At 43.7% G+C, this 25,674-nt stretch overlaps 1 protein-coding gene across 2 annotated transcripts in view; it reads right to left on the minus strand.

Moving 5' to 3' along the window:
* The window catches only part of PDS5A (PDS5 cohesin associated factor A), a gene marked incomplete at its 3' end in the record, with an annotated part of 92,490 nt that extends 79,275 nt beyond the window's left edge, over positions 1 to 13,215 (minus strand). For both annotated transcript variants that reach the window (XM_080931604.1, XM_080931605.1), the window contains exons 1-2: positions 12,987 to 13,215; positions 11,980 to 12,154 (exon numbers count right to left, since the gene is read on the minus strand). In XM_080931604.1, the coding sequence (XP_080787730.1) occupies positions 11,980 to 12,114 (135 nt within the window). In that variant the 5' untranslated portion in view covers positions 12,115 to 12,154; positions 12,987 to 13,215. The remainder of the gene's footprint in view (positions 1 to 11,979; positions 12,155 to 12,986) is intronic.
* Between the last annotated feature and the right edge of the window lie 12,459 nt (positions 13,216 to 25,674).

Consider the following 25,674-nt stretch of genomic DNA (forward strand, 5'->3'; position numbering starts at 1 on the left):
CTTTATCAACATTCTGTTTGCTCTTTGTATATTTAAGTGTTGTAATGAGATGTGTTTTAGTCAACCTGAACATGAGTTAAAAGAAAAGAGATGTAGCTTTTGTGATATTCTATCACACTTTTATTGTATCTCTGTAAAATACAATGTATGTATGCATGTGAGTGTTCTTGTCCTGATGTTGCTCCGCCCATGACAAAGGTTAAAAAAGAAAAGAAAAAAAAAAAAAAAAAATGAGGCTCACAGCCAACACTATGTAGAAACCCCCCCACTTCTAATTTGCTGAATGAAGAAAAAAAAAAATCTTTTATTTGTGATATCTTCAGAGACATTTGCTCTAGTATGGTGTGTTTAAATAATAAAAATTTTAAAGGAAAAACAAACAAAAAGAATGATCAGTTTCGGATTGTCACTGAAAACTGTCAATAAAAAAACTGGATTGCCAATGAAAACATAGCTCAGTCTTTACTGACCCTCCTGCTTTAGGAAAGATGAAAAAAGAATGGCATAAGGCTTCCACTTTTAATTTCAACACTAGTCATATAATAAGTAGACTAAGGCAGGAGGATTGCTCAGTTTAACTCCAGTCAGACCCTATGTCAAAAAAAAAAAAAAAAACTGCAAAGCCCTGTTTAATAAAACATCTGAGAACTGCCACTTCTACTTAAGAACTTTTCTGGCTTTATTTTTTATTGGATATTTTCTTTACTCACATTTCAAATGTTTTCCCTTTCCTGGTTTCCCTCTAGAACTCCTCTATCCTGTTCCTTCCCTGTCTACTTAACTTTTACTGCTAAAGTGCTAGACTTGTAGCCATCAGTTCAGAATTCATATCAACAATAAACAGAAGGGTGGTTGGTGGGAGGTGAAGAGATGACTCAAGAGAACTTGATGCTGCTCTTCCAGAGGATACAAGGTTGGCTTCCAGCACCCATGTTAGGCAGCTTCTGACCTGTAACTCCAGCTGCAAAGGATCCAACTCTCTCTTCTGGCCTCTGGGGTGGGGCTGGGGGATTCACATACATGTGGCATACTCTCAGACAGACAGACAGACAGACAGACACATAAACAAAACTAAATCTTGAATTAAAAAGAGAAAAAGACTGGATGGAGCCAAGTGAAGCAAAACACCCCAAGGCAGGAGGGTATCTTTGAGTTCAAGGCCAGCTTGGTCTACATAAAGACAAACTCAAATAAATAAATAAATAAATACATAATAAAATGAGAGGCATGTAATCCACACCTGTAACCACAGAGGTAAGAAGAGTGTGCCTGGGTATCCAGGTCCAGTGAGAATGCATGTCAAGAGGAGAAAGGAGGAGGAAGAAGAGAAAGAAAAGAAGGGAAGGAGGGAGGGAACACGAGTGACAGAAGACACACAGCACTGTCTTCTGGTCTCCATATACAGGTATGTGTATACATAGTCATACAGACTCACACACACCACCACACAGCACTCACAGCTGTAGGTGTCTATGGCTAAGGCAAGCACATGATGAAAAAGCATCTTGGCCAGGAAAGGGTTAATGTACTCTTAGAGATTACAGTCCACCATCAAGGAAAGGAACTCAAGGTGGGAGCCTGAAAGCAGAAGCTGAAACAGAGACCACAGAGGACCCTACTGGCTTGCTCTCCATGGCTGGCTCAACCTGCTTTTGTATATCAAGACTACCTGCCCAGAGGTGAAATGATCCCCAGTGGGCTAGGTCCTCCCATATCAATCATGAATCAAGAAAATACAATCTAATGGAGACATTTTCTCAAATTAGGTCTTGATTTCCCGTAACTCTGGCCTGGGTTAAAATGACAAAACCAAACCAAACAAAATCCAGCCAAGACAAGCATACACAAAAAAGCAGTCAATAGCAGCAGTACATACCTGTGATCCTAGCACTTAGAAGGTGGAAACAGAGACAGAGGATCAAGTTCGAGTTTATCCCTGGCTAGAGGCCAGCCTGGGCAGAATGAGACTGCCTAATTTTTTAGTAAAGAAAAATACACAGGAAGGTGGGTGGGCATGACAAGTCTGAACTGTTACCCTAGCCTTGAGATAGGAACATACAAGAGTCTAAAGTTAGAGCTAGCCTAGGGCTGCAGGACCAGACTGTCTCCAATAATTTAATTTAAAAATCAAATGAAATGCTAGTGAAAATTGTCTCTGTGGATAAGTGCCTTTGCTGCCAAGCCTGGCCATCTGAGTTCAATTGCTAGAACCCACATGGTAGAAAAAGAGCAAACTCCTCTAAGATATCTTCTGACCTCCACACATAAGCTGTTGCATATGATTGCTCACACACAAACACACACACTCACACACACATATAAATGTAACAAGTTTTTAAAGGAGTAAACCCAAGAGTAAATCTTTAGAGACCAAGGAAAAATAAAGCAAAAATAGGAATATGAACTTCTGTGATACCAATGTGGTAATCTGGACAAAGGTAGGTATCACACCAAGGTAGATTGTGATGAAGAATTGACTGGGAACTCTACCCTTCAGTTAATTTTGCTGTGAACCTAAAACTACTCTAAAAATGTAGTCAACTTAAAACATAAACCATAAGCCAGGCATGGTAGCCCATGACTTTAATCCCAGCACTCAGGAGGTGAGTAAATCTCTGAGATCAAGACTAGCTTAGTCTACAGAGTTGAGTTCCAGAACAGCTAGGGCTACAAAAAGAAACCTTGTCCAAAAAAAAAAAAAAAAAAAAGAAATCAAAAAGTTGTGCTGGAGCGAAGGCTCAGCAGTTAAGAGCACAGACTGTTCTTCCAGAGGTCCCGAGTTCAATTCCCACATGTGCTCACATACATGAAATAAATAAATAAATCTTTAAAAAAACAAGAGTTTATAAATTGCAGTTAGACAAGTAATAAAACAAAATGGTATATATAATTATTCTACAAGAATCTAAAAGCAATTTCATTTTATAATTGCCCAATTTTTACCACTTTAAAGATATTTACAAATATTTTCAAGACATTCTAAGTAACTTTGGACACAGGCATGCACCGCAAGCAGAAAGCAGCTCAAGTTACAGTTTCAAGCACCTAACAGACATTGTACTTTACAAGTCCTTTAATGAGAAAAACAAAACTGCAGAGCCAACAAGACTCTCAGGGAGTAAAAGTGCTTGCCATGAAAATCCCACAGCCTGTGCTCCATCCCAGGAAAGCACATAAAGGTCAAAGTGAACCAAGCCCACAAAGTATACGCTATGGCACATACATCATACAGATATATCACAGTAATAAGAAAATTTTAAAACAGAATGAACTGAAGGGCAACCTTGTAAGCAGGTATTTGAGGCATAGCATAAGCTGAGACCCTCGCACATCAACTTTTAAAAGAAAGAAACCTTATAAATGGTACTAATAAAAAATGTAAATTTACTTTGTGCTTAGGTAAAGTAGTATGAATAAATTCTGAAAACAGGCCTACCCTGTAAAATGAAAAAAAAAAAAACTATGAAATGGAGAAAGCTTACAAGAATTTTATATAATTAAAGTTTTAACTGGAGGAATCGAAACAAGCATTTTATTTATTGATTAAATAAACATAAGTTTACTTCCTAGCTTTGTATATTCAGAAAAATTGAAAAAATTATATCCTATGGGCAAACACAATGACTAGATTTTTGATTTGTAAACACCATCTTCTACTAAAACTGGAAATAGGGCCACCAGAATAGGGCCAGGAAGTATAAGGTAAATAACACCTTATACAAGAAAATAAAAGGCCTGCTCCTAGAAAGACAACTGCAGGTAAGATGGCAGAAGTGGAGTAAAAGAAGCAGAACTTCCTCAAGTTCACCTACTAGGACATGGACCTGAACCAGCTGCTGGACTTGTCCTATTAGTAGCTGATACAGTTGTACAGCACCTGCCAGAGGTGGTGAAGACCTACCTGAGACAGACCCTCCTGCTGGGGATGACGGGAAGCACAGTGGGCTTGTACAACACAGCCTTCAGTCACATCTCCCATCACCTATGCAAGCTCATAAGGCATGGTATCACCCAAGTCTCCTACTTTGTCCCCCTCAAAGAGCAAACAGAAGAGGTAGGGAGCTGAAGCTGGGAAAAGCAGCCCAGTAGTTATTAGAGAGCTTGCCTTAGTTCAATCCTCAATTTGGAGAAGGGAGATTCTTTAGCTGGACAGTGGTTCATGAAATCTAAAAAACAGGAGAATCAGGACAAATTCCAGAACCTGTTGATATACAGGTGAAGGCAGGCACAAGGTAAGGCAAGGCCTGTGATTGGGCAGTGAAAAAGTAAGGCAGGGACAGAGTTTTGGAATTCGGAGAGAAGCAAAGAGAGCAAAAAGCCAAAATAGAGGATGAAGAGGATCAATCTCTGTGTGGCTTTACATAGCCACAGGTAGCTATGAATATCTTATAAGGGATGGATTATTACAGGACAATTTGTCTTGTCTAGGTGGGCAGATTGTATCATATCAATTAGCTTTGAGTTTATTGTGTGGACATTTTGTGAAGTGAGAGTTTGCTGAGATAAATCTAATTGTTAAACTGCAAGTTTCTGTAGTTTTGATTTTGTCGGGTTTGTGGGTGGTGACAGTGACTGCTGGGGGTAGTTGCAGGGAGTGTGAAGAGTCCGAGGCAGCTGCCTCCACAGCGGAGGGCTAGGGGATAGGAGTTAGTCACAGAGGCAGAGAGACATCTAGTCATGGGACCAGAGAGTAGCCAGCAGCAGAGAGCCAGGAGAGCGGCCACTGCTGAGATGAAAATGCCCTGCTAATTCCTTATGGCTCTACGGTGCCAGCATTAGACAGGGTTGGTGGTTCTTTTTTTTAATATTTAATGCAATAAGGTCCAATTAAGTCTACACAGCAAGACAGTAGTATTAAAAAGGATACCAGAATTAACACACACATTTTAGACTGAACTTCAACTCAAGAGTTTGACATTTGTTTCTAAAGATTAATTGTAAATTTTTGTCAACTGGACACAAATTGGATTCATGGGAGAAGAAAAACCCTCAATTAAGGAATTACCTCCATCAGATTGGCATGTGGCATGTCTGTGTGGCATTTTATGTTCTCTGTTCCTGTTTTTTGTGTGTTTTTTGAGACAGGGTCTCACTGTGTAGCTCTGGTTGGCCTGGACATTGCTATGCAGGGAAGGCTGACCTTGAAGAGATCTACCCATCTCTGGCTCAGGAGACTTGGAGGTATGTTTTTGGTTAATGATTTAAAGGGGTCCAGCCCTGTATGGGCAGTGCCACTCCTAGACAGGTAGTCCGGGGTTATACGTGAAAACTGAGCAAGCCATAGAGAACTCAGTAAACCAAGTTAGTTCCTCCTTGGTCTCTGCTTAGTTTCTGCCTTGGATTCCCTAGATGAACTGTAACCTATAATCCAAACAAACCTTTTCTTCCCCTAGTCCCTTTGGGTCAGTCATTTAACACAGAAAAGCAAAGTAGGATTGCTGGAAAACAAGTTGTCCCAGTGAATAATCTCCTACAGCATTGCTTGTCCTAACAACTTATCTTCACAATGGAGAACTGACCAAATGTGAACAAGTATTAAACAGCACAGTTAAAAGGACAAGTGACCTATGTTCCTCAATGGACACATCTCTGACTGAAAAGTTCACTTGCCATAACGTTTACCTAAGTCTAAGCAGAAGGAAATAAGAGAACCAGATTATAGAACCTTAAGATACACTGCATGAATGCAATAAAAGGGTTATGCTGGAGAGATGGGTAACCAGTTAAGAACACTGGGTGCTCTTCCAGAAGACCAACACAGCAGTTCACACGTATCTATAACCCCAGCTCCAGAGGATACAAGCGCCCCCTCTGACCTACGAGGCCACAAAGCACATACGGTAGGTACACAGACATACATGCAAGCAAAAGACTCATACACTATACCTAAAAATGAAAAAGTTTACGTTAGAGCTGAGGCTGCAGCTCGGTGTTAGAACACTGGCCAAGCATGAGCAACTCCCTGAGTCCAAACCCAGTAAATAGACAAAAAGAAAGATTTAAAACAAATATGAAAAACTGGGCAGTGGTGGTGCATACCTTTAAATTCCAGCACCCAGGCAGCAGAGACAGTGGATCTCTGTGAGTTCAAGGCCAGCCTACTTTACAGAGTAAGTCAAGGGCTACACAGAGAAACCCTGTCTCAAAAAAAAAACAAAACAAAACTGCCCCCTCCAAAAGAGAAATGACCAAAATTCAAACAGATTAAAGAGCAATTACAGGGGCTGGAGAGATGGCTCAGTGGTTAAGAGCACTGACTGCTCTTCCAGAGGTCCTGAGTTCAATTCCCAGCAACCACATGGTGATTCACAACCATCTATAATGGGATCAGATGCCATCTTCTGAAGACAGGAACCGTGTACTCACATTAAATAAATAAATCTTCTTTTAAAAAAAAAAAAAAAAAAAAAGAGCAATTACAAATGTTTATAATCCTATATTGGAATTAGGGTAGAGTGGGGAATATAAACTTTTAACATTTTAAATTTCCTCCAAAACCAACATATTTTTAGTATTCTTAATGCAAAATAGGAGAGAGGAAAAAGTGTCTACAAGTTGCAGGCCAGATAGTTTGAAGGAACCAGGATAGTATAAACAAGAGAGACCTTGCCTCAACAAGATAGGAGAAAACAACTCCCAAGAATATTCTCTAGTAAGCACACACATACATTTTTTAGCGTAGTTTGAGTAGGAGGGATCTTAAATACTTAACCATCAAAGTATTTAATCACTTAACAAATATTTGTTGTGCATCTTTATACCAGGTATTATGATGGAAAAATATGCTGTAAGAACCAAAAGTGAACAAATCTCATCTAATGCCTATATTTGTAAAGCTTGCACAGAGGACAAATTAAAGAAACAAACGGACCAACATTATATTAAAACTGGGTGTATGACCTGAAGTGGTTAAAACTACATAGTATGAAATCTAAGAAACTTCCGTTAGTAAGAAATGAGACCTACAGAAAAAGGATGGAGGGGGCTATATAATGGGAACACTCTATTAAAGCAGAAATGATCCCAGTATATTCAATGGAACCAGAACAACTGTAAACAAACATTGCAAAATACATAAAGTAGTTTTCCAAAAAAAAAAAAAAAAAACCTAAAGATTTACTTATTTATTTATGTGAGTTCACTGTCACTGTCATCAGACACACCAGAAGAGGAGGATCCCATTATAGCTGGTTGTGAGCCACCACATGGTTGCTGGGAATTAAACTCAGGACCTTTAGAAGGGCAGACAGTGTTCTTAACCATCTCTCCAGCCCCAAAACAAAAATTAAATTTTTACTATGACCAGCCACTGTGGTATACAATTTCAATTCAGCACTTCAGAGGCAGACAAATCTTTCTGAGTTTGAGGCCAGCCTGGTCCAAGTAGAAAGGCCTATGGCTATGTAGAAAGACCATGTCTCAAAAGTTGTTTTGTTTGGTTTTCACTATGCCAGCATGGGGAGTTCTAGTTATACTGCATGAACCCAGCAAAGAGGAATGCCTGCAATGGTATTCCTGGTAGAGGCAGAAGAATGACAAGTTCAAGGTCATCCTCAGCTACACAGCAAGCGTGGGGCCAGCTCTGTACTATATCAATTGCCCACCATCTCTCTTCCCATCTCAAATTACAACTCATGAGCTGTTGATATGGCTCAGACTTAAAGGCAACAGCCAAACCTAACAACCTAACAAACCTGAGTCTGATCCTCAGAACACATAAAGGTAGGCAAGAACCAACTGTACAGAACTGTCCTCCTGCCTCTCCAACACAGGCTGTAACCATGCAGTACCACACAGAAGCCTTTCAATGTAACTGTTCATTACAGATTAGTTATATGCAGGAAGATGCTTTAGAAGGGAGCTACATCAGAACCAAAACAAATACAATTCCAGTGCCCTGGGTCTCCCACTAGTCAGCTTTTAACTGATCCTGATGAATGCTACTTGGTCATTTGAGTACTATGGACCTAATTTCTGTCATCTGCTAAGAGGTTTCAGAATTTCTTTATGGAGTCAGTAGTAAGTAAAGGTGTTTAAGCAACAAAATACAACCAAATCTGTTCAATCAGTTCAATCCCTGGCATCCAAGCAAGTGGTAGAAAAGAGAGAACTATTTCAAATTGTTCTCTGACCTTTCACATGCACACTACGGTGCATGCCAATTTACACACAAACTTTTTTAAAATTATGGAGTCAAGTTCATATGATGATACATGTTTGTAATCCCTAGGATATAAGAGGATCAGGATTTTGAGATTAGCCTACTCATACCTATATGAGATCCTCTCTCAAAAGTAGATAATATGAAGGGAAACATTGGCTGAGGATCCTGGTCACTTGGTAGGGTGCCAGTCCAGCATGCATCAAGTCCTAGATTCAATCCTCAGAAATAGTGGCATACACCTCTAATCATAGCATTTTCAGATGTGGAGTTAGGAAGATCTTAAGTTCAAGGCAAGCCTAAACTATATGACCCTTGTCTTGAAAGAAAGGGGAAGGGGGGAAGATCCGTGTGGTACCACACATCATACTTGTAATTCCAGCACTTAGCTTGTGAAGCTGAGACAGAAAGACCAAATTTGAGGGCAGCTGGGGTTCATAACAAGTTTGTGTCTTTTTTTTTTTTTTAAAGCAGTTTGGTGTGTTAATAAAAAAAAATTAAAAGCAGAAAATTAAGCCTGAAAAATGTATGTATGTCAACTTTAACTTACAAAGGAATACATTAAATAAATGGATAGCTAGCCCAGTGTTGACCCTGACTTTTAGTTTAGAATAATTCTAATATTCAATATAGCTATAAGTGGAAAATATAGTCATAATTTCCTATCTGTTTTTAATTTTTTTCCATTGCATTTTACTTAGTACGTGTGTGAGAGAGACTATCCATGGCTTCCACATGAAGATCTTAGAGACAACTTGTGGGAATCCATTCTTTTCTTCTACTGTATGAGGGATCCAACTCAAGTTTTCAGATTTACCACATTTACCTAATGAATCTAGCTGGCCCCATATTTTCCTATTTAAAAAATTATATATATATATGCTCACCCTCAGAACTCAAGGTTTCAATATTCTCCAACTTAATTTTTAGAGACAGGGTCTTAGTGTATACTCCTACCTGGCCAAGAATGCTCTATGTAAACCAGGCTGGCTTCAAACTCAGAGATCCTCCTATCTCTTTTGAAGTGTTGGAATTAAACATGAATACAACCATTTCTGACTATTTCAATTTTTTATTTTGGTTTTTTTTTTTTTTTTGAAACAAGGTTTTTCTACGTAGCTTTAGAACTCAGACAGTTTAGACCCTGAGAGATCCCCCTTCCTCTGCCTCTCCAGTGCTGTGATTTAAGGAATGAACCACAACCACTTGGTTTATTTCAATATTTTTAATTTGAACATTTGATCAAAACTAAATGATTGTTGGGTTTGGTAGCACACATCTATAATCCCAGCACCCCCAAATCAAGTGACTGAAGAAAAAGGACTGTGAGTTTAAGACTAGCTTGAGTTAAACAGCAAGACCCTAACTCAAAACTGGGGTGGGTCACTGAGTATATGCCTTTAATCTTAACACTCAAAAGGCAGAGGAAGCCAGTCCGGATTACATGAGTTCCAGGACAGCCAGAGCTACATAGAAGACTACTCTCCCTCCAGAACAACACCTGGGGTGAAGGATAAAACACACACAGACATATTTTTCTTAGTTTCTTACTCAAAATACACAATGTAATCTTAGGAAACATTAATATTCTTTAAGCAGCAAGATTCACTTCAGGGAGCTGGGGAAACAGCTAAGTGACTAGTGTTTGCCTCCTAAGTATGAGGACCTGAGTTTGAGCTCCGATTCCCAGCACATGTGTTCTATATGGTTGCAGACAACTGTAATCTCAGCAAGGATTCTGGAGGCTCACTGAAAAGCCAGCTAGAAACCTTGTCTCAAAGGAAGTGGACAGCATTTCTGAGGACAATACCCAAGACTGTCCTCTGGCCTCCACAAACATACAGAAGTGCCCTGTATGAGAATTCTGGAAGTTTGCTTTAAAAAAAATAAAAAACACAGAAATGTCTGTTTTTGTTTTACTCCCAGGTGTGAGGCTAGGGAGCTCTTTAGCTGACTAATAACAAGAGGCTTTGCCAGCTGCGGATCGTTTCTGTCTGCATACATTTGGAATTCTGGGAACTTTTCAGAGGGTATACAAATGCTGGGACACTGAGAGGAGGGGTCAGTGGTTGTTGGTCCTTTGGGGGTCGGTTGCAGTGTGTTAGTAGTCATGCTCAAAGAAACAAGAAGAAAGAAATTAGATTAGATTCAGGGAATTCTATCTCTCTCCTCCTCTGCCCTTTATCTAGTGACCGGGTGAAACTGAGGGGATGGGGTGGGGGGGGAGGGGGGAGAGAAGTAGCAAAGACCAGCTCAGTGCCTATATACCTAACCATAAACATCCATGTACACACACAAAAGTCTCACATTAAAAATGGCTTTAGTTAAGCTTGGTGGCATGACTGAATTCCCAACACTTCAAAGGCAGAGAATGGACAGCTGAGAGCAGCTTTGTCTACAGAGCAAATTCAGGCCAGACCCTGTTTTGAAAACACAAAGATTCCTCTGCTTTAGAGGTCTCAGTGCAGCGCTCAGTGATAAAGCACATGCCCCACCTCCACTCCTGGAAAAAGGAACGGAAAGAAAAAAGGAAAAAAAGTCTTTTACTTAAAGAAACTTGGTCTTTCAAAGAGGCAACAAATGGAAACTAAAACACAGAAACACTTTAAACACAGAACATTTACTAGGCACTATGCTCAATTCTAAGATCAAGCCCTAAAAATAATTTTATAAAGTTGCATAAGGTAGAAACATTGTCAGCAAGTTTCTTCCTTCCACTATGTCTGACTTTGAAGTGAACCTTTTAGCACAGTGGTTTCTCAACCTTCCTAATGCTTCCTCATGTTGCGGTTCTATTGCTACTTCATAACTAGTTTTGTATGAATCATGATGTTAATACCTGACATAGAGGATATCATAGTTAACCTGTGTGAAGGGGGTCCTGACCCACAGGTTGAGAACCAGTTGTTAGCAGGGTTACAAATCCTCTTAAACAAGTCACCATTCTTTGTCTCTCCCACTGTCAATGCCCTACTTCAATAGTTTAAGATCTCTCACCTATACTGATAACTTCATCACAAGGCTCACTGCCTTTCACTCAAGCCAACTGACAACCAAAATGATTCAGACTGCCTACAACATCCCCTGCAATCAAATTTGTCCTAAGTAACAATTACTGCTTGAAACTGATTCCATAACAAACCCTACCCTCATTCATTAGCAGAAAAGTTAAGTCCAAAACTGACAATTCCAAGATTAAAACAGACAGACAAAACTGATGTAACACACACCAAATAAATAAATAAATAAATAAATTTTAGAAATCTCACAGAAATATCAACAATCCGGTCCTCAACTTTCTTGGGTATGTGTACTAAAATCATCATTTTTCTTTAAGCACAAATTCTGAAAAATCTGTACACTGTATGAAATTTAGCCCACTGTATAGATAGCTAAGCTTCCAGACCTTATAATATTATGAGAATCTAAGGGAGAAAATATGGTTGCTTGTGCACAAATCAGTCTTTTCTGGAGTTGGTGAAAATAGGAACTTTCGTGGGTAAATCGCTACACTGAAGGGTACGAGCAGTTTAAACAATACTCATTAAATAAAATAACCACAAGGAAAGCAACTAAACATGCATACTTATATGTAATAAACAGAACAGAAAACGATCACACTCTAAATTTCCCATGCTACTTACTTTCAGAACTTAGTCAAAGGTATCACCAAGTTACAACAATACTTTTCCGGGGCGGTTAAGGTATCTTTAAAAACTTAGTACTAAAAGCTCCAAAGGCAAAGTTTGTTGGTCCAATGAAACCACATGAGTCACAAACGCCACCCAGAGCATCGATCACCGACCTCAGACCCTTACCTTCAGACGTTTGATCATTTCGTCGGTGGTAATCTTGTCGGTGATCTCTTTTACTCCCGGAGGGTAAGCGATCTTCCCGTCCGCACTCACGACGCCACAGAGGGCAGTGGCAGGCTTCGGCTGCGTGAAGTCCATCCTGGGGGATAACTTTTCTTTCACAGTCCTCTACTGGCCTCTATCGGTCAGAAAATCAAAGTTCAGCGGGAAAGGGGCGACTTTGTAACCTCTTTTCCATTTCAAAAATCTCTAATCTGGAGAGGGCCCTTTCTTCCCCCCCTCCCAGAGGCCGGGGACCCCGCCACTTGCTCCTTCCCAGGAGTTCGGACCCCGCGAGGCGTCCGCCACCCCCCACCCGCGCCAGCCCGGGTGCCACGGGGCTCTGGGCTGCAGCAGCCCCGGCCGCGAGAGGCGCCGAGCAGCTCCCGGAGTTTCCTAGCCCTCTTCTCACAATGAAATGTACCCCCGAGCACCTAGGTCTGAAGTTCGGTGGCCTCGGGGGGCCCAGCGAGGACCCAACGGCCCCAGCTCGGCTCATGAGAAGCGGCCCGATCCCCGCCTGGCCGGTCACCTCCGGGAAAGGAGACTCGAGGCCTAGAGGGTTCAGCTTAGGCCGCAAAACTCGGTACCCAAGAAGACCCACGCGCGGCGCCGGCGCCCGGGAGCAGAACGCAGTGGCCGTGCCTAGCCCCGGGCCCCCCCACGGCGTCCCCGCCGCGCGGCCGCCCCTCCCCGGCCGGTCCGCCACCCCCGCCAGCCGCCCGCGGCCCGAGCCCCTTGCCAGGAAGCGGAGGAGCCGGCTCCGCACTTCACATTTTGTTCCGTAACTTCAGCAACCCGAGCCCGGCGGCATCTCGAGCCCCCCTCGGTCGCCCGGAGCTACTCGGCGCCGCCAAGGCCTGAGCCGCCGCTCCGGGCAACCCCGCCGGGCCTCAGCGCGCGCCCTCCCCTGCGGTCTCCCTTCCGTCCCTCCCTCGCCGCCGAGGGCGCGAGCCCGGCCGCCGCCGTACCTCCTCCTCATGCGGGCGGACGGTGCAGCGAGCGCCGGTCCTCTGTCAGGTGGTTGCGCCGCCGCCGCCGCCCCTCGTCGGGCTGCACACAAAGCGGCTCCGCGGGTCCCGCCGCCGCCGCCGCCCGCCCGCCCCGGAGCGGCGCTGGGGCTGGCGGTGCCGAGGAGCAGCCGCCGCGGGGGGAGACGCGGGCCCGAGCGTGCGCCGGCCGGGGCGACACTGCCGCTCTCCGTCGGGCTGAGGAAGCGCAGCCTCGGCCGCGGCTCCTCCGAGGGCCCGCGCACGGGTGCACGCCCGCGCGTCCCTCCCGCCCGCCCGCACCTCGCGCCCACCCGCACCAGACGCCCTCTCGCCGCGGCGCGCTCCCGGCCCGCCCCGTGCCCCCCAGCGGAGCCCGAGCGTCGCGCACGCCCCGGAGCCCTTCCCGCGAGCGGCGCGAGAGCCCGCGAGAGCACCGCGCGCCTCGCTCCTGCTCCTTCTTCCGCCCGCCGAGCCCCCGCCTCCCTCTAGCCCGACGCGGCCGCGCGCCTGCGCGCGCACGCGCGCGGTGTGGACAGCGCCGCCACCCGTTTGGCGCCAAGACCTGCCCGCGCGGGCGCCTCCGGGAGGCCGGCCGCCGAGCGGGCGCGCGAAGGAGGAGCCCCCGGTGGCGGGAAGCGGAGCCCCGAGAGGCGCCGGGTTGGCGACGCTCCCGTTCCCCGGGCAGAGTCCGGGGCTCTCGGAGGCTCATCCGGCGGGGATGTGACCGGACTGGTTGGGAAATGGTTAAGTCCTCGGAGGAACTGCTGGTTTCCCGAGCCGAGCTCGAGGAGCCGAGGCAAAGTTTTAGGGCTCAGCTCGGCACGACGTGGGCTGCTCGGAGAGTCGCCCGGGTTCGCGGCCTTCGTCTCCCACCAGCGAGGTCCTCAAAGCTGCAGTATAGGAAGTCGCCATTCGAGCTCAAGCTATGGTTCCTGGGCTCCTGCGCTCCCGTTTGGGGTACAAGCTGAAAACCCAGATCAGGGCTCCTGAATCATGAAACCCAGAGAAAGAAAGAGGGAGGGTGTTCTTACAGATGAACTGTGTGAATCTGAGACCTCGTTTTTTTTTTTTTTTTTTTTTTTTGTTTGTTTGTTTGTTTGTTTGTTTGATTGACATGTGAATACTTTTTCTTTCCTCCAAAAGAAAAGGATTGCCAAGGAAAACTCAGTGCAGCAGGGTTTGAGCCACTTAAGGTAAATAGTAAGCGAATGCACCAGAACAACACGCACCATAATGTCAGGAAACAACTATAAAAATAAGCCGTAGGGTTTCTGGCGGCACACACCTTTAACCCTGGCACCTGGGAGGCAGAGGCAAGTGCCTCTCTGAGTTCGAAGCTCCCTGGCCAGTTGTGCTAGCTCCAGGACAGCAGCCAGCCAGGGCAACAAAGAAACCCCGTCTCAAAAAATAAAGTAAAATAAACAGTAATAAGCTGGACAGTTATGGTTCACGCCTTTCTCACGCCTTTCATGGGGAGGCAGAGGTAGGCAAATCTTTTGAGTTCGAGGCTAGCCTGGTCTACAGAGCAGGTTCCAGCATGGCCAGAGAAACCCTGTCTCAAGAAAACAAATAGGAAGCTGTGCAGTTGTTGAGTTTATGCATCATTCTTTAAAATACTCGCCTTTGTCGGTTGCAGCTATTCAAGAGATTTAGGCACGGGAATTTTTTGAGCTTAGACCCAGGAGGCTGGTGGGATGGTTCAGTGGTTAAGAGTACTGACTGTACTTCCAAAGGTCTTGAGTTCAAATCCCAGCAACCACATGCTGGCTCACAACCATCTGTAATGGGATCCCATGCTCTGTTCTGAAGACAGATACAGTGTACTCACATACATTAAATAGATAAAGTTTTTTTTTCTAGACGAGCTAGTAATATGTGGCAGGGAGGAGGCAATCTCTGATATTCCAGTGGTCCCAGGACTTGGGAGGCGAAGGTTTGGAAGACCTAAAGAATAAAAACACAAAGGAAAAAATTTACTGTTTTATTGAAGCAGGGTCCCACCATATCCTAAGGCCAGCCTGGAACTTATTATATAGCCCAGGCTAGCTCTTCAATCTTCCTGTCTCTCCCCTGGAGTATGGAGCTAGCAGATAGGCACCTTTTGTACCACTGAGCTCTGCAACTATCCGCTATTTAAAGACCTTCTTGTATAGAAAGGTAAAATACAAACATACAATGTATTACTTTGTTATTATTTGTCTAGGCCATTGTTTACTGTTCTGGAGAGAAACCATCACCAAGGCAAGTCTTATCACAGGAAACATTTAATCAGGGCCTTGCTTAGTTTCAGAGGCTCAGTCCACTACATACTCAGAAGCAAGGAGGGCGGTAGAGGAGAGACTCTGGGCCTATTGTGGACTTTTGAAACCTCAAAACCCACCCCCAGAGATAGAATTCCTCTGGAAAGGCTAAACCTCCGAATCATTTCAAATAGTGCCATTCCCTGGAGACTAAGCATTCAAACCTGCAAACCTATAGGGGCCATTCTTATGCAAACCTCCTACTGTCGAATAATTACTAGAGCTTCCAAAAGAGAGTAAACCGGGCTGAGATTGGAAACACAATTGAAGCAGATTGCAACACTCTTTAGAGTCTGTCGCCAGCCTTCCATTTGCAACAATACTCCTCTGGTTGACTATGCCATATTTACTTTTTTTTTTTAATTTCTATATTAAAACTAGAGTGTATTGGGTTACTTACAAGAATTTGAATAAGGTGCTATCTATAGGAACATGAGAGATCCCAGGGGGACTGACTGGCCAATAGCAACTTACAATAGGAAGTTCCGCTTTTGCATTATTCAATATAGTGGCTGCTAGCCATGATCCTAGAGAAATAATGACTCTTAATTTTTTAAACAAATTTAGGGCTAGAGAGATGGCTCAGCGGTTAAGAGCACTGGCTGCTCTTCAGAGGTCCTGAGTTCAATCCCCAGCAACCACATGGTAGCTCAAAAATCATCTGTAATGGGATCTGACGCCCTCTTCTGGTGTGTTTGAAGACAGCTACAGTGAACTCATAAATAAAATAAATAAATCTTTAAAAATAATTTTTAAGGTACAAGTTCTCACTATGTTACCGAAACAGGCCCTAGAATCCTAGGCTCAAATAAATCCCTCTTGTCTCTGCCTCTTTGGCAGCTTGGACTACAAAATGCTTTACTGATTATTTTAGAATATTTGTATTATAAAGTCCCCGCACCTCATAAACCTGAGACTGGCGGCCTATCACTCTAGCGGAAGGGTCAGAATTGTTCTTACCCTGAGGAACTCACTACCCCAATCAGCACTGACTTGGAAGGTACGAGGGCAGAATAAGGGTTGGAAAAGAGGTAGAAATAAAAAAAAAAAAAAAAAAAGCCCAAAAAAGCAAACCTACTGTGATGGTTCATAAATGCATGGCCCAGGGAGTGGCACTGTTAGAAGGTGTGACCCTGTTGGAGTAGGTGTGACATTGTGGGTGTGGGCTTTAAGACCCTCATCCTAGCTGCCTGGAAGCCAGGATTCCAGGCTAGCAGCCTTCAGATGAAGATGTAGAACTCTCACTCCTCCTGCACCATGCCTGCCTGGATGCTGCCATGCTCCTGCCTTGAACATGGACTGAACCTCTGAACCTGTAAGCCAGCCCCAATTAAATGTCCTTCTAAGAGTTGCCTTGGCCATCACAGCAGTAAGACCCTAACTAAGATACCTACATATGCACATGCTCACATAGGTGCGTGCGAATACGCATGGGATTGTGTGCACATGTGCATGCATGTGTAAGCCAAAGGTCAGCCTCTCAGGTCTTTATTTGTCTTACTGATGTAAAGTGTTTCAATGAACCTGGAGTTTGCAGATTCGGGAAGCTGGCTGGCAAACAAGCTTCAGGAGTCCACCTGCATCTGCCACCCAGTGTCGCAACCACAGACGTGCGCTGCTGTGCCTGCCTTCACATGGTCTGGGAGTCTGAACTCAGGCTATTGTGCTTGCACCACAGAGACCTTACCACTCTGGCCACTCTCTCCCTTCAGCACTTGAGATAAATCTAGTTCTTTCCACATGCACTCTGCCATTGAGCCACTGCCCCTCCTGCCCCTTTTGGTAGCCATGCATGCCTGATGCCTTCAGAAGCCAAGGCTGTCTAGCCAGCAGGAAGAGGCAGCTGCACAGGCTGGCTGCTCTGGGCTGATGCAACAACAGAGCTGCCTTACAGTAGGACATCGGGTAATCACACAAACCTGAGAAACAAGATCTTGCCAAAACCAGCTGACACCAACATAGCAGTCAACTAAGCTAATTTGCTTCAGCATAATAGTGTTTCCATTTGGTATTAGCATAACAGTTTTGGATGTTCCCGTTGTGAATCTGAGTCATGAAACAGCTGAAACCCCCTTATAAAGACAAGGGAAGACTGCTCCGTACCATGGAAGTACACTACCTTTTCACCTCTTTCACTGGTGGTTCCTCTTGGCCATCAGGATGACCTATAAAAAAAATGTTGCTCCAAGCCAGGTGACTGTAATTCCAGCACGACTCTTGGGACGCTTGGGAGGCAGAAGGAACAATGTAACATATCCATTTCCTGGTCTGCCAGAGCTACAAAGTGAGACACTATTTAAAAAAAAAAAAAAAAAAAAAAAAAGGCTAGTGGCACATTTTTTTAATCCATGGGAGACAGAGGCAGGCAGATCTCTGTGAGCTCAAGGCCAACTCGGTCTATAAAGTGAGTGAGTTCCAGGACAGGCATGGCTACACAGAGAAACCATGTCTTGAAAGAAAGAGAGAAAAAGACAAGCGATGGCTCAGTAAAAAAAAGACAAGCTTGTTCTTGCTGAGGACCTGTCTGTAACTCCCATTCCAGGAACTCTAATGCCCTCTTGTGGCCTCTGCAGGCATCACTGGGAGCACAGACATACATCCAAGCAAAACACCGAACACATAAATTAAGTTGATTTTAGGGTCAGGAATGTATGCAGCTCAGTTGGTAGAGTGAACACTCACCCAACATGCAGGAACCCCTGAGTTTCTTCCCAGCACCCTGTAAACTGAACATGGTGGCATAGGCTTGTAATCTAGCACTCTGGAAGTAGGAGGAGGATCAGAAGTTCAAGGTTAAGAGTACTCGATTCTTTTCCAGGGGACTTAAGTTCAGTTCCTAACACACATTTTGTTCAATTAACAACCCATCTCTAACTCTAGTCTCCCTCTTCTGGCCCTGGAGGTCTTTCTCTCTCTCTCTCTCTCTCTCACTCACTCACACACACACACATACACACACACACACACACAGAGAGAGAGAGAGAGAGAGAGAGAGAGAGAAACAGAGAGACAGAGAGAGAGACAGAGAGAGGCAGGCAAACAGAGACACACAGACACATTAGTCCCTTTGGTCATGCAGATTTTTCAGAGATTTCCATGCTGATTCCTGAGCATCCCCTGTGTGGCCTATTCCTTGTGGACTCCTTCCACAATGAACTCGGTAATAATTCAGTTAAGAAACGGAAGCCAAATTGGAAAGCCGCATATCTAACTAAATTGGTCTCCAAAATATGTCTTCACAGCTGGTTTCTTTGAACAGGCTTTTGAATTTTCTCAGAAGCCCATCTGTTCACTTCCTTGTAAAACTTGTAGTGAAGTTGATTTCTGTTTCCTCTGTGTCCATTTTGAACTCTATCTTGCTGCCCTGACTAAACTAAACCCCTCCCCTCTCCTAGAAACTCTCTAGAGTGTGGTTTTCACGATTGGAACAAATCAGACACAGGCTGCCACACAAGGGTATCGGCCAGCAGAAACAAATGCCAGGTTCGAGAGGAGCATTGGCTATGGGCTCAGGCTTTAGGCTGTCCATATAAGTGACCAGAAGGATGAAGAAGTGTTCAGTGCAGGCAAGGATAAACACATACTGGATTCTTGGATTCACTTCAAGGAAGAAACCTTGAGGAAAATTCACCTGATTCAGTTTGAGTGAAAATGGGTATTTTGCCCACCAGGTGACCTTCGGGTCACTTAGCTCTAGGAGTTAGTGTTGCAGCCTTTGTAAAATTGCCCTCTGTTAGCAGGCAAGGTATGCTCGGCACTTGTTAGAGAGGACTTGACTTCTTTCTCTGTGTCTTTGACTTGTAGGTGCTCTCTACCGCAACATCATTCCCTTGGAAGTACAAATTCAGACTTGCCTATCAAACAGTTTCTTAAGGAAATGAACGGGTGACTGAGAGATTAATATGCTGAAAGGTGAAGAGAAACTGTTTGAAAAGGCAGGAATAAAAAAAAAAACTTAATGAGGGCTGGGAGAGAGCTGTGCGTCTGTTTTGATATGTTCTATGTATGTGCTATATAGATGGTATTTTTCTACTTAATGATGAAAAACTTATAAAAAGCTGTGTTTTAGGGGATGGAGATATGCCTTAGTGGTTAAGAGCTGCCCTTCCAAAGGACTCGGACTTTTTTTTTTTCAGAGCCTAGGACCGAACCTAGGGCCTTGTGCTTGCTAAGCAAGTGCTCTACCACTGAACTAAATCCCCAGCCCCCAAGGATTCAGATTTGATTCCCAGCACCCATACAGAGGCTCACGGCATCTGTAGCTCCAGTCTGACACCATGTGTGTCCTCAGATGGCAGCAATATATATGTGCAGGCAAAACACCTATATAACATAGAATAAAATAATAAAAGAAATAGAATTTTAAAAAAAGAACTGGAGAGATGGTTCGGCAGTTAAGCACACTGACTGCTCTTCCAGAGGACCTAGGTTCAAATCCCAGCACCCACATGGCGACTCACAACTGTTTATAACTCCAAGATCTAACATTCTTGCATAAACATACAGGCAGGCAAAATACCAATGCACATAAAACAAAGGTCAATAAGTTAAAACTTTATACTTATCAAAGTGGGGCAGGAAGATGGCTCAGTGGCTAAAGCACTGTTCTCTCAGAGGACCTGAGTTCAGTTTCTAATGTTTGGAGGCTGCTCACAACAGCCTGAAACTCTAGCTCCAGGGGATCAAATGCTCTCTTCTAGCTTCCAAGGGTAGTACCCAAAGTCTATTGGTTGTATTGCCAGAGGGCTAGAGTTACAGTTTACCAGGCTGTGGCTGTGGAAACGTTATTACAGAATGTGGTGATGACTTGCCTCCCTGGTCCAGTGTAGCCTATAGATACATAACTTATAGGTACCTTCTTTAATGGGTATCCCAATATACACACACATACACACAAATAATAAAATATAAACCCTAAAAAAAAAAAAAAAAGCTGTATTTGGACAACATAGATGACTCAGTGGTTAGAGCACCGTCTGTTCTTCCAGAGGTCCCGAGTTTAATTCCCAGCAACCACACGGCTCATAACCATATATAACAAGATCTGGTGCACTCTTCTAGAAGACCATACATACAGGCAGAACATTATATACGTAATAAATCGAGGGGAAGCTGTATTTGATTGAATTTGTGTGAAATTTAAGCAGATTCAATAAGGAGTCAGTGGAAGAATTCCTGCCTAGCATCCTGAGGTTCTGGAATAATACCAAACCAAATAAAACATTGGCTTAAAGAAGAAATAAGGGCATAGAGCTAGCATGTTGATAATCCTAGCACTCAGTGGAGTCTATGTTTCATGAGACCTTGTAACACGGCTTCTACTACAAATAAGTGAGTGTGGGAGAAAACAGTTGAAAGAAAATAAGCAATTATCCCAAAGAGAGAGAAATGGACTAAATTATATTATAATTCCTGTGACTTCAGTAAATCTTCGGTAAGTAAACGTTAACCGCATGTCACTTGTTAACAAGGATAATTGTCTGAGAAATGCATTGTCGAGTGTTTATTGAAGCACTAGATATTTTTACAAACCCAGCTGTTTTAGGTCAGTTGTTTGACATGGGTGTTTTTATTGTCTGACTGTGTATGTTTAGGCATGTGCCTGCTCAGGGCACATGCACTAAGTATGTTCTTCCCCTCCAGCATGTGGGCTCAAGGGATTAAACTCAGATCCTCAGGCTTGGCAGGGAACACCTTTACCTACTCAGCCTTCTCAAGAGTACTGATGGTTTAGTTATGACGTGAGGTCAATGTGAGATCTGTGGGATTCCGGACAGTGTAACATGAGATACACTGGAAACTTGTTGATAAAGGGTGAGTGTAAACACACTGGTGCACACCTGTAACCCTAGCATGTCTGCAGTGGAAACAGGAGGATTAGGAGTTCAAGAGCAAGGAGCTGGAGAGATGGCTCAGTGGTTGAAAGCACTGACTGCTCTTCCAGAGGACCTGAGTTTAAATCTCAGCAACCACATAGTGGCTCACAGTAATCTGTAAGGGGATCTAATGCCCTCTTCTGGTGTCTGTGAAAACAGCTGCAGTGTACTCATATATAATAAGTAAATAAATCTTAAAGAACATTTTTTTTAAAAGGAGTTCAAGAGCAACATAGGCTAAATGAGATCCTGTCTCAAAAAGAAAAGAAACAACACAAATGAAGTAAAATAAAATGAATAAGTTAGAATATACTCTAAGATAATGATGAAAAAGTATAGTTTAATAAATTAGTAAAAACAATAGCATAGTAGATATGTAAACTAATAAGTCATTGATTATCAAGAATTATGAGTGGTGACAATTTTGACTTCTTAAAAAACCCAGTTATGTGACTATGTTTGTTTTTAAAAGATGTATTTGGTCTGGAGAGATGGCTCAGTGGTTAAGAGTGCCAACTGCTTGACTGCTCTTCCAGAGGTCCTGAGTTGAATTCCCAGCAACCACATGGTGGCTCACAACCATCTGTAATGAGATCTGATGCCCTCTTCTGGTGTGTCTGAAGACAACTACAATGAACTTATATATAATAAATAAATACATCTTTTTAAAAAAGATGTATTATAAGTGCTCTATCTGCATGTATAGCTGAAAGCGAGAAGAGGGCATCAGAACTCACTATAGATGGCTATAAGCCACCGTGTGGTTGCTGAGATGAACTCGGGATCTTTGGAAGAGCAGTGGTGATCTTAACCACTGAGCCATCTCTCCAGCCCCCCGAATATGTTTGTGTTTTAATCCCAGGTGAGGTATAAGGGGCTGCTTTAGATTGTCCACAGTGGGTTATAAAAAAGCCCTGAGAGACTTCAGTGGTTGATGCTGCACCTGCTGCTGCTGGTTCTTCCTGCTGCTGGTTCCTGCTGCTGCTGGTTCCTGCTACTGCCTTTGCTGGTTGCTGTTACTGATTGGAGATATCCTGACAATGAAAATTGGATTTGCCTCCCCCCCAAGGAACTTGATGCCCCTAATCTGCAGGAAGTAGTCTAGAGAGATCTATACCCACCCCCTCCCCCCCAGCTCCAACCTTCTTCCTCGACTATTTAGTATCGGGAGTTGGAAGGGATTGGGGTGGGGAAGCATGGTAGATATAAGAAGCCAATAAAGTAACCCAAAAGTACTGTACATAATCATGTGTTCAAACCTTTTATATGATTTAGTGCAGTAACTTATACCAGCATCACCATAAGCACGTAAGAATGTGTGAGCCACCATGTGATTGCTGGAATTTGAACTCAGGACCTCTGGAAGTGCAGTCAGTGCTCTTAACCACTGAGCCATCTCTCCAGCCCGTAAGAATGTTTTATGCTGCAGTGTTATGAAGACTTTGCTGTCACTGGGTGATGCAACATTTTCAGCTCCACTGTTAACTTTTTGTATCTTTTCGTTAGATATTTATTTATTTTATTTTATGTGTATGAGTGTTTTGCCTGCATGAATACCTTATGCCACATGTTTGCAGTATTTAACAAGGCCAGAAGTGGATTTTGGATCCTCTAGAACTGGAGTTTCAAGTATCTGTTAGCTGCCATGTGGGTGCAGGGAACCGTCTGGAAGAACAGCCACGGGAGCCATCTCTCCACCCCCTTCTTGTTACTTTGTTGAGACAAGGTTTGTCTATGCAACCTTGGCTGTCCTGGGACTTGCTATGTAGACTGGGTTTTCAAACTCCCATAAATCTTCCTGCCTCTGCCTCCAAGTATTGGAACTAAAAGTGTGTGCCACCACACCCAGCTCTCTTGTTTGATTTTTATTTTGAGGTAAGGTTTCATGATGTTGAAATCACTCTGAAGCTTAGGCAGGCTTTGAACTTCAAATGTTCTTGCTTTAGCAACCCTACTATGTGGGACTACGGGACTATGCTACCAGACCCAACTTGGCTAAATCATTTCTAAGTTAAATTGCTAAAATGTTAGTTGTTTTAACACCTTATTTTAGATGGTATAAGGAAACTAAACAAATTTAGGTCTGCTAGTAAACACGAATAGAATAGAATTATTCTACGAGGAAATACTTGTATCCAGGAATCATGAAATGTGTTGGGCAAGGGTAGGCAGATCTCTGAGTTCTCAGCCAACCAAACCTACACAGTGAGTTCAAAACAAACTAGACAACAAACAAACCCAAGGGGGCTGGAGAGATGACTCAGTGGTTAAGAGCACTTCCAGAGGTCCTGAGTTCAATTCCCAGCAGCCACATGGAGGCTCACAGCCATCTATAATGGGATCTGGCGCCCTCTTCAGGCAGTTGGATGTATACGCAGCAGATTACTGAGACATTAAATACGTAAAATTAAAACACACAAACAAAGCAAAAATCCAAAGCAAACAGAAACAAGTCACTTCATATACAACTATAACATGAAAATATTGTGTATTTAAGGCAATTCTAAAGGGCTGTGACAAGCCCAAGTTTCTGATACCTTTAAGATAAAGCCTGCATGGTGACTGGTCTATAATCCCAGGGGTTACTGGGCCACAGTGGGTCCCAGATTCCTAAAACTGAGTTTGTGAGCAATATAGCTCCTAGTAGCAGGCCATATGAGGCTGCCCCTAGGAAGGAGAGATGGTAAAGGACTCAGCAGGGTACCTGAAAGTGACAGACACAGGTCTGGGACCTACCCCTTTAGCTCCTTGCACAGGGGAGAGTCTTAAGAGTGTTAACATACCTATGATCACGTTGTTCAGGAGGCTGAAGCAGGAGTATCGCAAGTTCCAGATCACCCTGGGCTGTACAGCAAGGTTCCATCCCACAATAACATTTCAGATCACACACAAATAAAGGTAAGCAAAAGATACACATGGCTGTGCGTAACTGTAATCCGAGCAGTTTGGAGGTAGAGGCGGGAGAATCAGGAGTTTACGGCACAGCTACGTAGTGAGTTCCGGTCCAGTCGGAGCTACAAGAAGCCCATCTCAGAAATCAAGCAGGGCTGAGCATGATGGGACGGGTGGATCTCTGAGAGTTTGGAGGCACTCTGGTTTTCACAGCAAGTTTTAGGACAGCCAGAGTTAGACAGAGAGACCCCGTCGCAAGAGAGAGATGGAAGGCCCCACGGGGTGGAAGGAGAGAACAGACTTCTTCAAATTGTCCTCTGACCTCCACGCTTGTGCTGTAGCCACACACAAAAGAGAGAAACCAAAAAGGCCAGAAGTGTAAGCAAAAATTTTAATTAGGTTTTCATGGACACATGTGTTTGGTTTACCCAAAAATTGCTATTTTATTCTTTGAAAATTTCATACATGTATTTAACATTATATTCAATGGTGTATTATTTTTATTAGATTCATTCATTTTATGTGTAGTTTGCCTGTATGTTGTGCCCAGTGTTCTTGGAGACCAGAGGAGGGCATTGAATGCCTTGGAACTACCATGTGGGTGCTGGGAATTGAGCACCGGTCCTCTGCAAAAGCAAAAAGTGCTCTTAATAGCTCCATCTCTCCAGCCCCTACATTTTTTTAAAGTAATTTTTAGGTATACTTATTTATTACATATAAACTGTAGCTGTCTTCAGACACACCAGTAGAGGGCATCAGATCTCATTACAGATGGTTGTGAGCCACCATGTGGTTGCTGGGAATTGAACTCAGAACCTCTGGAAGATCAGTCAGTGCTCTTAACCACTGAGCCATCTTTCCAGCCCCTACATTTATACGATGTACTTTTACTGTATCCATCTGCCACTGCTTCCCTTTAACTTCCTCTGAAGTCCCCTACTGTCTACTTTTTGGTGTGGTGTTAATGATCCCCCTGGGTCTAATTAAAGTTGCCCATATGTGCATGAATATAGGGTCATCCACTGGGCCATTCCTGTAGAAGAACTCTCCTTTGCAGCATCAAATGCCTATAACTCTCCTACCGAGCACGGGGCCTCCTGGGCCAAAAAATGACTGCTTGGTATTCTGCAGGTGACGCCAGTCACTGGGAGTTGAGGTGTGCCACAGCCAGGCCATCTCCCGAAGTCAGCACTCACCATTCTCCCCCGGCTGTCAGCTCTTCCGTTCTTTTTACTCCGTCGTGTCTTCTGTAATGATAACTGAACCATGCATGGTAACTGCTTTAAATTTTAATAAACGTTGAAAAAAGCCGGGCAAGATAGCACACACCTGGGCTGCAGAGATGGCTCAGCGGTTAAGAGCACCGACTGCTCTTCCAGAGGTCCTGAGTTCAAATCCCGGCAACCACATGGTAGCTCACAACCATCTGTCATGGGATCTGATGCCCTCTTCTGGTGTGTCTGAGGACAGCTGCAGTGTATATATATATATAAAATAAATCTTAAAAAATATATAGCACACACCTGTTATCCTAGCAGCACTTGGGTGGTAGAGGCAGGAGAATCAATTCTGAGCTATTTTTGGCAACACAATGATTTA

This window comes from Micromys minutus (assembly GCF_963924665.1).
Source record: "Micromys minutus genome assembly, chromosome: 1".
Classification (NCBI taxonomy): domain Eukaryota; kingdom Metazoa; phylum Chordata; class Mammalia; order Rodentia; family Muridae; genus Micromys; species Micromys minutus.